This window comes from Hibiscus syriacus, unplaced genomic scaffold, assembly GCF_006381635.1.
Source record: "Hibiscus syriacus cultivar Baekdansim isolate YM2019G1 unplaced genomic scaffold, ASM638163v2 tig00110332_pilon, whole genome shotgun sequence".
NCBI lineage: Eukaryota > Viridiplantae > Streptophyta > Magnoliopsida > Malvales > Malvaceae > Hibiscus > Hibiscus syriacus.
The window spans coordinates 5,497,546-5,515,200 of NW_024062688.1; the positions used below are offsets into that span (position 1 = coordinate 5,497,546).

At 34.3% G+C, this 17,655-nt stretch overlaps 2 protein-coding genes across 2 annotated transcripts; both read left to right on the forward strand.

Annotated features, from left to right (window-relative positions):
* Nucleotides 1-1,018: 1,018 nt before the first annotated feature.
* LOC120119533 (protein CHUP1, chloroplastic-like) lies at nucleotides 1,019-3,535 on the forward strand. Its single transcript, XM_039139344.1, has 5 exons — nucleotides 1,019-1,060; nucleotides 1,235-1,361; nucleotides 1,475-1,560; nucleotides 1,734-2,483; nucleotides 2,582-3,535. Exons 1-5 carry the CDS (start codon nucleotides 1,034-1,036, stop codon nucleotides 3,428-3,430), a joined length of 1,839 nt encoding a protein of 612 aa, XP_038995275.1. The 5' UTR covers nucleotides 1,019-1,033; the 3' UTR covers nucleotides 3,431-3,535.
* A 12,293-nt stretch (nucleotides 3,536-15,828) lies between these two features.
* On the forward strand, nucleotides 15,829-17,340 carry LOC120119535 (trihelix transcription factor ASIL2-like). The gene has a single exon (XM_039139345.1). The coding sequence runs from the start codon at nucleotides 15,927-15,929 to the stop codon at nucleotides 17,091-17,093; it is 1,167 nt and encodes a 388-aa protein (XP_038995276.1). The 5' UTR covers nucleotides 15,829-15,926; the 3' UTR covers nucleotides 17,094-17,340.
* The last annotated feature ends 315 nt before the right edge of the window (nucleotides 17,341-17,655 follow it).

Genomic DNA, 17,655 nt, shown 5'->3' on the forward strand with positions numbered 1-17,655 from the left:
TTTAGTTTTATAAGTGTTTCATTTTAGTCACTGGATTTAAAAAATGACATTTTAATCATTTATATTATCTTTTTATAACGTTTTGATAATTGAAAGTTAAATGCCAGGTGACGTGACACGCTGAAAAAAATTGAACTTTTATTTTGATGAAATATTAATTTAATTACTAAATTTTAAATAAAATATTAATTTGATCATTAAAATTAAAATTAAAATATAATATTAATTTAATCTTTAAATTCAATCAGCGTCTCATGTTGTCATATGTTGTTGGTCATTGTTGGTTATCATCGTCCTAGTTATTGATGACGGATAGATTCCAAATTTATAATTTTTTTTAATTTCTTAAACGTAAATCTGATAAATGTTTCAACAAAAAATATCTTAAATTTCACAAATCTAATTTAGAACCTTTTAACTCCCTTTAAAAATTAAATTATAATAATAATAAATTTATGATTAACATTCTTTTAAAAAATAGATACACAACATCTAAATGTATATTATAAAAAAATCTATAACTTGAATCACAGAATGATTAAAAAATACGTTGTCATATATATTACCTTATGTTTTTTTCGGAAATTTTCTTTTATTAATATAGGATGATTACATGTGGTAGTATAAGTTCTGAAGACTCTTAATTATTTGACAATAAACGTTTGGTGCTCAAATCTAAGATATTTTAAAATATCAATCATCATTTTGATCACCGGTGCTTTTGGAATTTTAAATCTTTTATATGTACATAGCATAAGCGATCAAAATATTATTTTTTTAAATTCAATTTCCAAAACTGAACAAAAGTGAAATGAAAGTGACCATTAAGATAGTTTAAGATGGTTTACACTTATTTCTTTTTGTTCGAACCCCCAGACAGTAATTTATGCAATACAGTATCATCATATTTTCATTTACAAACAACTATTTTATGAACTATGTGTTGATCTATAGACAGCAATCCCAAAAAAAAAATCATAGCAGAAAAGCTTTAAGACAAGTCAAAACAAGTCTTGCTTTTTTTTTTCTTTCGATGTTCTTGAGGATTCTTCCTTTAATAGTAAGTTCTCTGTTTCTCTTACAAAAATGAGTTTCTATTATTTTTCTCGATCCTTACTTCATTTTTCATTTTAATTTCTTTTTTAGTTTCTGGGTTTGAATTCGAGCTAATTTTATCTCTGTTCATATAGAATTAATTATTAGCTATATAAATTTTGAGTTTTTGACTATGTAGATGGAAGATGACGATGAAGAACAGAGAGATTCGAAGCCTCTTTTGGTGAAGTTTGGATTTGCTGCTGTTGCTCTTTCTTTTGCTGGGTTTCTTTGTTCTCGATTTAAAACCCTAAATCGTGTTTCAGGTGCTGACTTAATGGATGCTATTTCGATATATCAGATTATATATGACTGATACTATGGATCATCGATTGTGACATTGCGAATGTTGAACTTTGGTATTGTTTTGATTATGCAGATGGTCACGGAGAGGTTGATTCCGGTGAGAACGATCGAAGTAGAGGCGGTATCCGTGCCTTAAAGACGTCACCAACTTCAGACCATGTAAGCTGTTAAAGATTAGTGCTAAAACATTTTGATTTCATAGCATTTGTGAACTTAGTGTCCAAGTGGTTAGGGCATTGAATATGAGCTGATGCTGCTTGTTTTCGAAATTTGATTATATGCTTGCATCAATTCGATTTCATGAATTTGATCTTTCGATTTCTCTCCGGCAGGAAGAGGTGTTGAAGCAACAAATGATAGATTCCCAGAGCGTTAGACAAGACGGAGATGTGTTTTTCTTGACACAATTTGATGATCTCGTTGAGGAATTCGACTTTTCCGACGTCGTTGGATCTTCTCCGAAGCAGGAAGTCGGAACACCAAGGTCAGAGCTTGACACTTTGAGAGCGTTTAGAACCGTCGAAAAGGATGGTTATGAGCAAAAGATTGAGCAGTTACGAAATACGGTAAGAATGCTTAGGGAAAAGGTGCAGAATCTCGAGTTCCAGCTGCTCGAATATTATGGTCTTAAAGAACAAGAAACAGCTGTTTCGGAGCTCCGAAACAGACTGAAGATAAACAATACGGAGGCTAAACATTTCCGCCTCAAGATCGAGTCCTCACGGTCGGAGAAACAACTATTAGAGGGCCAAGTCGCAGATCATGCAAAAGCCGTCGCCGAGCTTGAAAGTGCGAGATCTAAAATCAAGGTGCTTGAGGAGAAACTTAAGCATGAGGCTAAGATGAATAAAGAGCATATCATAAACCTTCAAAAGAGGGTTTCTAGATTGCAAGAACAAGAACTCGAGGCCCCAACAAATAATCCGGATATAGAATTGAAGTTACAGAGGCTAAAGGTTTTGGAATGTGAGGTAGAAGAGTTGAGGGAATTGAATACGAGATTGCAGATAGAAAATTCCGAACTGGCTCGGAAGTTGGAATCGACTCAAATCCTTGCAAATTCTGTTTTGGAGGATGCTGAGGTAGTTTAAATTAATTTCTTGTGAATCCTGTTCCTTTACATTGTTACTAATATTATTATTGATTTCGGATTTGTTTTTCCGGGTGCATTTGGTTGCAGAGAAAAGCCATCAATGAAACGACCAACCGTTTGAGGCAAGAAAATGAAGACTTGACAAAGCAAATCGAACAGATGAAATCGAATAGATGCGATGATGTCGAAGAATTGGTGTATCTCCGATGGATCAATTCTTGTTTGCGATACGAGCTGAGGAATTATCAACCCCCTACTGGTGAACCAGTTGCTAGAGATCTAAGTCAAAGCCTAAGTCCGAAATCAGAGGCGAAAGCCAAAAGGCTAATACATGAATATGCACATACAGAAGGAATGGGACATAGTGGGATGGATAGCATGGATTTCGATTTTGATAGATGGTCTTCTTCCCAAGCTTCCGGAACTCGAGAACTCGACGATTCTTCGATTGAGAAGTCGTCAACTACGAAATCAACCAATTCGGGTAAAAAGAAGTTCTTCAAGAATCTTCAGAGACTAATACGGCGCAAAGGCAGTCATCCTTTGACCCAGGCTTCATCAATAATCAAAACCGACGATCCATATGTTGATGGTCCTTCAGCTTGGAGTTCGAGTATGATGCTCCGAAGCCGGAGTGAGAGGGTTGCAACTCTGTCTCAGAGTTCATCTGGAACCTCTTTGGATGTACCGAGATGGAGAAGCCTGGATGATGAACCTGCCAAAGATGTAGAGAAAATTTGCAGCGAGTTGAGTTCTTACGGATATCAAAGATTCATATCGGGCAAGGACGACGACGACGGTTCGAGCTTTCCTCTCGAAACCAAACACGGGAACAACTCTAACTCCCAGTGGAAATCGGAGTCGGTGAAGCTTGCAGAAGTTTTCGAAGGAATACGGACGGTAAAGATTCACAAGAAATCAGCAAGCATCATATGAAAGATTAGTTCAAACATAGTCCTAATGTAACGTATCATCTCACGTCCACAGATCGAAATAGAAACATATTTTCTTTTCTCGGAAAATATCAAAATATGTGGTTTTCATTCTAGGGACAGGACCCGATCCGACCCAATCGGATCATATTCTTTAAAAAAAAAATTAGGGGTTTGGATTGAGTCGGGTATTATAGAGAATTTTTAGAGGATATGTGGTTTAAGGGGAAAAGTACTTGACCCGAAAATAATTTAAATTTACCTTATATTTTTAGGGATAATTGTAATAATAATCCTTTATATATTATTATTTTTAATTAGATCATTATTTTTATTAATAAAGATAATGTTTTTATATTTATTTTGGGTCGGGTTTGGGTTTTATATCAAAAAGTCGGGTCGGGTGAAGTCACCTCTAAATTCGGGTCAAGTTCGGGTTTTATATCAAAAAGTTAGGTCGGGTGAAGTCACTCTTAAACTCGGGTCGGATCGAGTTTCGAATAGAGGACATATATTTTCGGGTGTGATAGGATTAACCAAAATCCGATCTGAATTTGATCCATACCCATCCTTAATTTTCACAAATAGGACTATTTGACCTTATAAAATAGGGTTCGGATAGGGAATTTGTTTATTATTTTATGATTTAATTATTTTTTAGGTCAATTTCAATCCTAATTCAAAAGATAGTTACTAAATCTATTAATCAAATTACTGTGGATTTTAATGAGTATCATATTGGAATAATCCGCAGACATGCCATTGCATGATGAAATGAAATATTGTTAATTTTAGAAGATTTAGTTCGAATAGATGTATTTATAAGATGTGTAAAACAATATTTAAAAAAGTTCTAAACAACTTGTATATTACAATCATTTAAAAAAATTGAGAAATAACGAATTTGATGTCCTTTTAAATAAAGTTTCAAGTTTTAGTATTATGGATGAGAAAGACAAAAAAGTTTGGATTAGTATTTCATGCATTGCTCTATACACCATCAATAAATTAGAAGATATTTTGTTATCGTGAAATTTTAAATTTATTTTCGATGATATATCATCATCTAATTCACTTATGACGTAAGCACAACAAGTCAGCGTCACCATATTACTGTTTCAGCTCGCTGTCCTTTATGCCTTACCGAGGACGAGGACATTACCCACGCTCTTCGTCAATTCCCATTTGCATTTGATTTATGGAGAAGAGTTGTACACAATGGTGAGTTTTCAGATTTTATCACTATGCAACATGATGAATGGTTGATGATGAACCTCAAAGGTAACGGGCGACTCCCAATTAATGGAAGGGATGGGGCAGTTCTTTTTGCAGTTATATGTTGGAAGATTTGGAAGAGGCGATGCAGTTTAGTTTTTCAAAACAATTATAAGGAGCGCGGAGACATCATGGCTCACTGTCTTCGCCTGAGAAATGAAAGAGTTGCTAGTGTGGTTAATACACCTGGTGGCAGACCAATGTATCGGACATTGGTGAGATGGAATAGGCCAAATCCGAATTGGGTGAAAGCTAATGCTGATGGAGCAATAAGAGGAGCTGGGAACATGGCTGCAGCTGGGGGTGTCTTGCGGGATGCTAGTGGTAATTGGATTTTTGGTTTCAATTGACGCCTTGGAAAATGTTGGACTTTGGGCGATATACGATATACTCTCTTATGCTTGGAATCTTGGTTTCAGGAAAGATGAGGTTGAAACAGATTGTTTCATGTCAGTGGAGGCAATCACTTGTTTGTCAAGCACCAGGAGTGGAAGTACGATTGTCGAGATGATTCTTGAGATATTGAATAAGAACTGGGAAACGACAATCAATCATATTTATCGGGAGATCAATAAGGTGACCGATAAACTTGCTAGCTTGGCCAAGGGACGTTTGATAGGAGTGGTGCTCTATCATGTGCCTCCAAAGGAGGTTGCTGGTTTAGTCAATCAAGACCAAACCTTCATGGATCTCTCTCTCTCTCTCTATATATATATATAGATAGATAGATAGATAGATATACCCATGAAACACTAACAGGTATTAGCCTAAAGACTTCATATATGAATTTGAATTTGGGATTTGGAAAGCCTATCTTGAACTCTTAAATTTAGGGTTTTGAAATCAAATTGCATTAATTTGAATTATGATTAGTCACCTAGAAATGAGTCTTTGAGTGAGCACATTTAATTACAAGCTTGGAAAAAAAGCTAAAAATTCATCCGAAATGGCCATAACCTTGTAGAGATTGGTAGCAAACTAGCAATGGAGGACTCCAAATGAAGAAAAAGACTTGCTAATCCTTTCTCTTTCCTCTAATTATCAAGTTTACCCTAAGCTCATTACTTTAGTCTTTTCCTTAATTAAGAAAATAAACAAAATTGTGTTCAAATGACACTTAATATGGATAACTAGTCATATCCTATTTAATGGTCTAATTACCATGCAACATTACAAATTTAACACCTTTGTAATTTAGTCCACAACTTTAATTTCTCATAACTTCACAATTTGATCCTCTAATCCAATTAGGATCGATTCCCTTCAACTTCAACTCATTCGAATTAAAACTCATTTTCATTTACTAAATTTATATTCAAAATAAATATCAAAAATATTTTTTAACCGTAAAAAAATATTAAACTGAATTTAAAAATATTATAATTAATTTTTTAGAGAAAAATAAAATTTAGACAATTGGTCGCGAGTGGTACCATGCCATTTAAGAGTGAAGTCTGACGAATGACACTTTAACATAATATTTTACGATGATGCCTGGAACGTTATAACTGAATTGAACAAATATATGTACATAATATTGATTGAAATATTTTCAATCATTTGACAATGAATACTCAAACTGTAAAAAACCTAGATTTTCTCTGATATGAAGAAAGTAAACTAACTAAGAGAAGAATGAAACACAACATAGTAAGCAAAAGATGAAGAAGAAAGGCCAAGTAATTATCATAAAACGTGATCTAATACAAAAGCCACATGCCCAATACAATACAAAACATTTACTCGTATATAGAGAAGCCCACTTAACCATCTAACAACCGGACCCACAAAATTATAACAACTTGACAGATATAACTACTTTATCATACTCCTATCATTCTCCTGGTTTACTTTTCCTCTGAACTTCTTCGATAGACAAAACTCCAAGTCTATTTCGCATATTCTCAAACTGAGATGGGGGAATTGGCTTTGTAAGAACATCTACAACTTGTTCGGAGGAAGGAACATAGTATACCATGAGTTGTTGAGAAGAACCTTCTCCCTTACATGGTGATAATCAATTTCCACATGCTTCACTTTAGCATGATGAGTTGGATTTGTTGACATAGAAACAGTAGATGTGTTGTCACACCATACAACATAAATACCAGACAGCTGCACACCAATTTCTTTCAGCATTTGCTCTACCCAGACAAGTTCAGACATAGCGTTTGCAATGCTGCGATACTCTGCCTCTGAGGTAGACCTGAAAACAACTGCTTGCTTTTTCGAGCACCAAGTAAATAGCTTGGATCCCAGAAAGATACAATATCCTGTTGTGGAACTTCTATCCTCAACAGAAGATGCCCAATCGACATCATCATAGTAGACCAGATTGAATAAATGTACTTTCTTAAACACCAGGCCTTGAGTTAGAGTGCCACTCAAATAACGAAGGATGCGTTTTACATCTCTCCCATGAACATCACTCGGCTTGTGCATATGCGAAACCAAGGCTTATTCGATGGATCCTACTCTTACGAGAGTTCAATTTGGAGATAAAGGACAAGAAGGGATACACGAATCTTGTTGCAGATCATTTGAGTCATATTTTGCTTTCCTTAATCGATCCACGCTTCGAGAAGAATTCCCAGAGGAGCATCTTATGTTGTTGGTGCAAAAATCAGTCCCTTGGTATGCGGACATACTAAATTATCTAGCCACAGGTAAATTACCCTTAGATTTACCTAAGTCTAAAATTAATTGGTTAAAGCGGGAATCCCGATATTACATTTAGGATGATCCCTATTTGTGGAAACAATGCTCAAATCAAGTTATTAGATGCTGCGTTGCTAAGGAAGAGGTAAATTCTATACTTTTCTATCACTCTTATTCATGTGGTGGTCACTTTGGACCAAAGCGTATTGCTCGTAAGATTTTAGAATATAGTTTCTTTTGGCCTATGCTATTTTGTAAATCTTGTGAGAAATGTCAACGTGCATGGAATTTAAGCTGGAGGAATGAATTACCTCAAAACCCAATTCATGTTTGTCAAATTTTTTTGTGTGGGGACTCGATTACATGTGCCCTTTTACTTCTTCATTTGGAAATGTTTATATCATATTGGATGTTGATTACATTTCTAGGTGGGTAGAAACTAAGGCTACCCAAAATAATGATGCCCAAACTATTACTAATTTTTTTGAAAAATTCTATTTTTTCAGGTTTGAGACACCACGAGCAATAATATGCAATCGAGAAACCCACTTCATCAATAAAGTGATTGACTCCCTCATGAAAAAAATTGGGATAACTCAGCGGATTGCCACTGCTTACCATCCGTAGAAGAACGGGCAAGCCGAAGTGTCGAATCACGAGATTAAAATGATTCTTGAAAAATTTGTGAAGCCAAATCAGAAGGATTGGAGCCTGAAGCTTTCCGACGCATTATGGGTTTACAGAACTGCGTATAAAGGTCCCATTGAGATATCGTCATATCGACTCATTTTTGGTAAGTTGTGCCATGTGCCAGTTGAGTTGGAACATCGAGCCTATTGGGTGATTAAGCAGTGCAACATGGATTTGGAAACAAGCGTGGAAGCATGGAAATTAGACATTCAGGAGTTGGAAGAAATCCGAAGGAATGCTTATGACAACACTAGAATATTTAAAGAAAAATTAAAAGAATATCACGACAGGAAGATTTCTTTTAAATCATTTGTTGTTGGGCAAACATTTCTCTTGTTTAATTCCAAGTTTAAAGTTTTTGCAGGTAAGCCGAAATCAAAATGGCTCGGACCTTATAAAGTGACTGAAATTTTTCCACATGGCGAGTGTAAATTGAAGACAAAACGAGCCATCGATTTAAAGTAAATGGCCAGAGATTGAAGTCATATTATGAAAACGCTCTGGTTGAATTGATTGAAGATTTCGAATTGGAGGAACTTGAGATTTAACGAAGCAGTTCTTTGAGCTAACGACATTAAAGAAGTGCTTATGGGAGGCAACCCATATTTTTAATTTAATCATTTCTAGTTTAATTTGTTTTTCAATTTTGTCTCATTATTTTCGGCATTTTTAATTTAGATCTTTATTTTTATAGGTACCCGTCATTTCTAATTAAATTTGGATTTGCTTGGAAATTGGAAACCGATCGAGCAACACTTGAAATTGTTGAGTTTTCGAGTAGTGATATGAGCTCATGAGCAGGGAACCATCAGGTAAATTTTGGGATTTTATTTCCTTTACCCAAACGCACCGTTTTATTAATGGTGCACAATAGCATCTCTCCATTCATCACTCACGCAACCCTTTGCACCCCGTGTCCATCTCGCCGCTGCACTACGCCGATCGGTTCTCCCTTGCCGAGCACCCCACACCACCGTTGCTCCGTTATTCCCCATCTCTCTCTCAGTTTTCAGCACTGTTGCAGCCATCATTAAATCGGGGAGTATTCATTTTCCCTCTCCTTTGCATTTTTATTTTGAAATGCGTTTTGAGACAAAACAATTTAAGCGAGGGAGAATGATAGTATGTTAGATTTTCTCTGGCTTGTTGCATACTTGGAATTGAGTATTTTGATTTCGATGTGCTTGATCAATTGGTTGCCCATTCTCTTGATTTGATAATTAATTTGATTGTTTTCCGATGAACTTTAATTTTGCTTTTAATTGACATTGAATGCATGATGGTTTGTTGATTTAGCTAGTAAATTGCATGAAAATTGATTCATTTACTTGGCACATTGAACCTATTTTGGTGAGACTTGAGCCTAATGAGCATGAATCGTTTCTTTCATTCTTGTTCTTTGTTTCTTTGTGTGTGTCGAGCATTGTTTTTGCATTCCAAAACTTGTGGTTTGATTTTTTTTGAGGCTACATACATGATGAATTGATGCTCTTGAATGATAGAGGCATTAGGATTAACCATTTTTCTCTACCCCAATCAAAAAGCCTACCTTTTTATTTATCCCTTAGTGAACCAAGTTTGAGCTCACTTTCCCTTTTTCTTTGATTTTCACCCATTTAAAATCAACCCTCGGTCTTTTCTTCATTTTTACATCTCTTTGTTTACCCTTGCTGAGACTTTGATCATTCACCTTCACCACAACAAGTTTCTATTCGAAAAAAATTGCACACTTTGCTAGAAAAAATAGCAGCCGAAATAGTGGAAAAAATTTTGTTCGACCCAAAAAATATGTTGTTTACTGTTCGAACAGTAGCAGCTAAAAAAAGAAAAAAATAGTATCCCTTTTGTTTGAACAACATAAAAATGAAAGAGAAAAGAAGAATATATATATATATATAGCCCTTGATTCAAATGATATATCCCTTGGTTGTTTTATATTGCTTTTCTTCTTTGTGCTTCATTTTAATTTGTGGCTTAATTCAATTTTTATGTTATTGGTCTCGGCAATTTAACCCTCTCTTTTCGGCCTATTTCCCTACCCATACCTTAGCAAAGTTACAACCTGAATACATACCTCTTGACTTTTGCATTGAATTTGTTTTAAAGTAGTGAAGATTAGATCACATTACAAGCTTATGGATATGCATTGACTTGCTTTGTCTTGAGCGTTTCTTGTCTTTAAACACTTTGAGCGGGATGAGTGAATCCTTTGTAAGGTTATCAAGTTGTTCATCATGAGATTAGTGACTATTGGAATGACTTGTTTCGATTATTCTATAGCTTAGTCTTGCTTGAAGTGTCTTCTAGTTTCAATTCTTTGCTTAATCGTGGTTTATTGGGACAATTGGATTATGATGTGGATCAAGGAATGGCCTATGGATTTAGTATGTTGATTGAGAAATGTTTGAGGACAAGCATTAGATAAGTGAGGGGGAATTTTACTAGTGTTTATTTTGTGCTATATTTTATGATTAAATACTCAATGTATATTCATCTTTATTGCTAAATTGGGTGTCTTTATGTGATTTCTATGCAGGACAATGATTTCTGGAAAATGTGCTTAAAATGTCTGAAAACTACACTTTTTGTTGTGGAATCAATGTTAGAACAGTTGACATGAATTTGGGTATGAAATGTTGATGTGGCAGTGAATCAGCAGTTTCTAAAAGGTCCAGTCAGCAACGTCCATTTGACAGATTCTAGAAGATGGATGGACGACTGAGCACATCAAATTCAAGATTTAATATTTATCTTTTTATTTTTAGGATTTAAATTTAAATAATTATCTTTTGTATTTTCTTAGGATTATCTTTAGTATTTCTAGGGTTTTAGAAGGCTATAAATACCCACCTCGAGTAAGTCATTTTTCATATCTAGAATTCATAAACAATTCTTTCTTGTTCTTTCTTTGTTTTTAGTTTTATAAAATTTCTTTCTTTTACTTTCTTTGTTATTTTTACTTTCAAGCTTTTGCTTTTAAAATGCTAAGTATGACTTTTGTCATGATTGACTTATTCTCTTATAAGTCACAGGTAAAAGCAATGACTCAATTTTAACGAGAGAATTGAATAGCACTTCAGTAACTTCAGAGTTTTTCTCTTATTCTCTGCACCTATTTTTATAAAATCAAAACAATTTTTCAAAACCAAAGATAGACATTGGTCTCGGATTATTGTCGTGATTATATATATGTGGAATGAATGATCGACTTATTGAAAGCACATTTGACTTCCTGGGAACACAACTAGCAAATTGATTGCTAAAGAGGGAATTGAGATCGGAGATGGTTTTTTATTGAAATAACTAATTCGAGTTGGTTTTCAATGCGCTTAAACGGATCTTGATCTTCAACAAATTGATGTAGATTAGATTAATTTCCAAAATTGAAATCAAAGATAATCTTGGGTATTCGGTATACAATTTCAGTCGCATGGATTGCCATCGTAGACAACGTAGCCGACGTTAATCCCGAAGGGTAAATCTATTTTGATGATCTGAATAATTTAAGTTAGAGCTATTACCCGAGGCTAATTTAATCAATCGATTTTTTAGGTTTTATTTTCTTTAATCTTCTTTAAAATCCTTTTTACTTCTATTTTATTATTTCTCTTCAACCAAAACCCCCCATCCCATTTTATTTATTTTACTTAAATTCACGTCAAAGGTCATAATCAAAAGCCAAGAATTTCATCGGTTTCCTTAGTCTTTGTGGGATTGACCCTTACTTCTCCTTTACTATGATAATTTCCATATTTATTTATTCGAGAATAAAGAATTTATTTTGACGTGCAAAACAACTCCCATCACATACACTTGAATATTACATATAAAGGATTTCATAATCATATGCCAGACAAATGAATCAAATTGTGAGCAAATTTAAATAAATAGAGTGGCTTTAATTGTAAAAAGTAATTATATTTTCCATAAAAGATTGGGTTTAAACAACTGATTTTGTAATGTGTGTGTTATGATTAAATTAAAAAAAATTCTAAATAGATATTATCTCATAATCATCTCATATTATTAAACCAAATATTTAGTGAATATATCGGTATTGATCGATCCAAAGATGATCGATCAATACCGATAAATTCTCAAGTAACACGAACAATCTTTAGTTTCGTCCTTCTGATGATCCACTCCTCGAAATCCTTCGCTTTGTAACGAATCCTTAGAACTCCATTGCAAAAACCGTATTCTTCGGCAGATTTACATAGAACCTCCGAGAAATCTTTGTCACATAAAATCTTCCTATGTACGATGAACCGTCTCGTATCACCATTGACCCCTACGCATACCGGCACGTAACCTTTCGGCGTCAATGGAGTAAATCCGACTTGCTTAAACCTTCTGTCTCCGACCAACTTAGTCAACCTACTTGCTCGTGCTCCCATTATAAAAACCCTAATGAGAGAAGAGCTTATTTCAAAAATATATATATATATATATTGTGACGATGCCGTGCATTCTTTGTCATCTTAATCCTTTTCCGTCCGCCATTAGAGGTTAAATCAAGATATTTTTAGTTCACGTCATAATGAAAGCGATTTTCTCAAGTTTTAATGAATAAATTGTGTTAGGTGAAAGGCAACGTACCGTGACAACAAAGTCGATTATTACCACTAATATCTATTTGGGCCGGGTTAAAAGTTTGATTTCTTTTAAATAAGATTTTCCCCCAACAAATTTAAATAAGGTTTTGGATTCCAAGTTTGCGGAAGGAAAAAAGCTCGCGAGAACTTTGTCCCTTGTTTAAAAGTTTTACTCGATTTGATTTCAAATATAAAGATTGACATTTAGTCCGAATTTAATGAGTTTCGACTGTATCTAATAAGATCAATTTTTTTAATCCAAGTTTAGATTGAGTCGGGTTTGGATTGAGTGTGAAAATATTTGACCTCATCTACCTCGAGAATAATAGTATAATGAACTTTTATATATTTAGAGATAATTGTTGTAATACTTCTCTTTATATATATTTTCAATCAAATATCTCTTATATATATTTGTGTCGAGTTGGATTGGAATGACTTTCCTAAACAAGTCGAATCGGATGACAAATGAAAGAGTATTATACTCGAGTCAAGTTCGAGTAGATTAAATATCTGATTCGACTCATAACCATCCCTAAATATAATCGGGACCAATGTAACTATGAAACTAGATGTTTTGAACGAAAAGTTAATTACAACCTAGTCAAATGAAATAAACCGAAAAGCCCATTAATTTAGAGTAATTTGTTTGTGAATTAGTGGGATAATTTGTCCATAATTTTGAGATTAAGTTATTGTCTTGGTTGTACATCTTTGACGACCATTCATTTAAAAATACTCGAATTGTCCTACAATATTTCCCAATAAGTTTGTTTTCAATGTAAACAACATTGGGCCGCTATTACATTAACTTATGTGTTTGTGTGTGCTATATATTCTAGGTTTTTGCTAAGAGTCTATGGTACATTTGTTGATCTTAAACGGGCAATCCTTGTACCACATATAAGTAATTTACACCAGGTTTAACTATTAAGTTTAATATCAAATAATTGTTCAAAAACAGGTTTAGTATCAAGTAAACGATCCAATTTCAACTCACTTTGATTGAATTAATTATGAATTCGTATACCTTTAAATACCTTCCATTTAAAGTGTTTAAAAGATTATAGGTTGTATTAAATATCTTAAAATCAAATAACCATAAGCATGGTTAATATTAAAAACATGGTTTTGATTTAATCAGGGGTGCATATGGTTCGGTTAGATTATAATTTTAGTTTTTAAATATTTTATTGATTTTAAGTTCAGTTAATCTACATTTATTTTTATCTTATCAACTTTGTTTTTTTATTTTATCTTGAAAAAATAACTTCATTTTATGACTTTTAAACATTATTTGATAAATTCTAAAGTATTTTTCATAAATATTTTTTCAAGAAAATAAAAGATAATTCATATATAATATTTTTTAAGTTATTTCACTATTTTTAAAATATAGAGTAATATATTATAAATTAAATAAAAGATTAAGTTCAATAGGAATATCTAAAATTTTTAAACCTGTGAACTAGAAATCATCCTATCACTGGGGATGGATTTTGGGTCACTTGACTGAATTTAATGCAATAGGTTTAGAATAAACAGCTAAACTTCTATTTGTTGCCGAATTTAAGGGTCCCTGCATTGGTTTTAATAAATAATGCAGAAAGTTCAATGAATATGATGTCACCGGTCAACAATTAAAGTTTTAATCTAACCATTCAAGTATGTTTACTTAAACATCCTTTTATTATTTTCAAATTTATTAAAATATCAAAAAATTAATTTTATATTAACATTAGTATCTATGTATCTCTATGATTAAATTACAATACTACTAATGTATCCAAATTTTAAAAGAAAAAGAAAACTGAAATTTATCTAACTCGTTCACATGTTTGTTTATTGGGGAAAATTTTATTTTTTTTAAATGTTATCATAATAAATGCATAAATAAATTCTAGACCATTGAATGTAATCTCACACATATATATATATATATATATATAAACTAATATCATTTTAATATTTTTTATAATAGTAAAATATTTTTAGGAAACATATTAAAGTTGACCCGGAATGAATATCGCTCTGCTTTTGGTATACAATTGAACTCTTTGAGACGAGTTGAATCTTAATGGGAGATATTTGAGTCTAGAAAAGGGGTATTTTATATGTAAGCAAATGTAGAGGGGTCTTTTATATGTAAGCAAATGTAGAGGGGTCTAGAAGGTCATTATCCCATTAAAGAATTTTATGGCCGACTCATCCCTTATTCTCTCTAGTGTGACGTGATATTATAGATAAAAGTTATATTTCAATGGTTAAAGCAATCGTTATTTTTTTTTAAATGTCATGGATTCAAACATTAACAATTGGAAAGGTAATTAAGTTTTCATTGTGAAATCATTAAAATTATTTAAAACATATATTATTTTATAATCACCTTAACTTAATAAAAAAATCTAGTTTTATCCACTGTCCTTGTATCGTTTCATTGTCCTCTTCCTTCTGATCTTTACTATCTGACATTTAACATTAGATTTGAGTTTTGAATGAGTTTTAGCCTCTAGGGTGAAGAAACTCTATCCAATGCATTCATTCATTATCCGGTTGCCTAAATTATTCTCCATGCTTGTAAAGAAAGTTTTATTGAATCATTTTTTTAATTGTATTATTTTCAATCGTTCAATTAGTGCAGTTTAAAAGATTATGTTTAAGTATTTTAAAATTTTCATATACAAACAAAATTTTAAATGAAATTGATGGTCAAACATATTGATTTTGAGTTATTGAAGACATTAAAAAATTGATCAAATTCATGTTAATACGATAATTTTTGACATTTGAATCTAAGTGTTAATTCATAAATTAAAATGTTATTCGGGTAAAAAGCCCCTCGGAGGATTCACTCGATTGTCAATTTCGTTTTTTCTACATAAAAAACAAAGGGGATACCTTTAGATTTAGAGTGTCGAAGTTGACCCACAAAAGCTTTATAGTTTTGGCAAAGGAAGGGTAATTTCGGTACACCACCGGAAAATGAACACTCAAAATAGAACCGATATTGCCATATTAACGTCCGTGACGGAATCTTCACGTTCCCGCCAATCAAATCCTTACACGTAATCCTCCTTCTCCACGTGTCCCCCAATCAATGCCTCCTTCACCGACGCCGTCACTTTGCTTCCCGCCCCACTTTTAACTTTCCGTTCCATCCACCGATAATAATAAAAAACAAAATAAACCGAAAATAAAAACCAAAATAAATCCCATTCTCCGTTTCGCCGAAACCCTAAATTTCCACCATTTTTTGAAATTATCAAATATTTTGGATCTCCGATGGAAGAAGACGAAGAGATCCAATCGTACCCAGAGGTTGCCATTACCGGATCTGCATCGCCGTCACCGCCGTCTAATAGTCGTGTAACCATGGCGGTAGCCGCCTCGCCTCATCCAAATTCGCCACCTCCAGATGAGCAGGGTCTGCACGAAAAGGCGATAGTGCTGGCGCTTCCGCCGCCGCAGAAGCCGAAGAGCAACGGCGGTGGAAGGGAAGACTGCTGGAGCGAGAGCGCCACGGGGGTTTTAATTGATGCGTGGGGAGAGAGGTATTTGGAGCTGAGCCGTGGGAACTTGAAGCAGAAGCATTGGAAAGAAGTGGCGGATATTGTGAGCAGCAGAGAGGGTTATGCGAAAACTCCGAAGAAGGATATTCAGTGTAAGAATCGAATCGATACGGTGAAGAAGAAGTATAAATTGGAGAAAGCTAAGGTTGCCGCCGGAAATGGGCCGAGTAAGTGGGTGTTTTATGAGAAATTAGATCAACTTATAGGACCATCGGCGAAGATTCCTTCTAATACAGCTTCCCCGGCCTCTGCCGGTGGTTGCAGTGGAAGTGCTGACTTTTTGTCTAAAGTACCGATGGGGATTCCGGTCGGGATCCGATCCAGTTTGAATCCATATCGAATTTCTCAAGTTCAAGAAAGAAGACGACAACAACAACAACTACACCAACGACAAAAGCAACCGAGAATGGTTGTATTGAAGAATCAGAAGAAACAGGGTCCAGTGGATATGGACTCCGAGGACGACGGGGATGATGATGATGTGGATTCTTTCGATAGTTTACCACCGCATCCGACAGGAAAGAAGGCAAGGAGAGTGGTCCATAAGGACGCCAATTCAGGTGAAAAAATAAGAAAATGGGGGAACTCGGTTAGGGAACTGACTCAGGCGATATTACGGTTTGGCGAAACGTACGAGCAAGCGGAGACCGCAAAGCTTCAACAAGTGGTGGAAATGGAGAAGCAGAGGATGAAATTCGCCAAGGAGATGGAATTGCAGAGGATGCAGTTTTTCATGAAGACTCAGCTGGAGATTTCGAAGTTGAAGCAAGGGAAAAAGGGCGCCGGAATCAGCAACTCCGGTAATCATCATAGCAAAGTTAATAATAGTAATAACAACGATAATAGTAACAACAATAACAATAGTGATTTTAGTATTTGAGCTCAGTAGAGGATTGGAATTTGATTAGTGGGTTAGATTTTGTGTTTATTTGTTTGTAACGAGTAAAGACACTAGATTTGTATTCGAATTTGTAGGGTTTGTTTTTTCAAGTGTAGTTATCATGCTTTTCTTTGTTGTACTTGATTTATCACAATTGAACTGGAAGAAAAGTTAAGATAACGTGTACTATGTGTTAGTGACTAGATGCTCTATTAGATTGTATCCAAAGAAATTTCTCTTGAATTCATTGTGGATGTTGTTGGATATTGTCGAATCAAATCTGTTGATCGAAAACGTTAGGCTTGTGACTAATCCCTTTCTGGTCAGAAAAGTTAGACTTGTGACTAGTCCCTGTCCAGTCAGATTTAAACACAACTACGTTGCTTGCGTGTGGTGAGCAATAATTGCAGGTCTATATATCCTCACTCCCCAGAAACATTGGGTATTGGTAGAGGCAATGAGTATGAGAGTAAACATACTGTGGCAAGACTCGGCAAATCAACAGTATATGATTAGGAGATTAGAAAGAACTCAACTTCTAGAGCTAACTATCAAGAAGGGT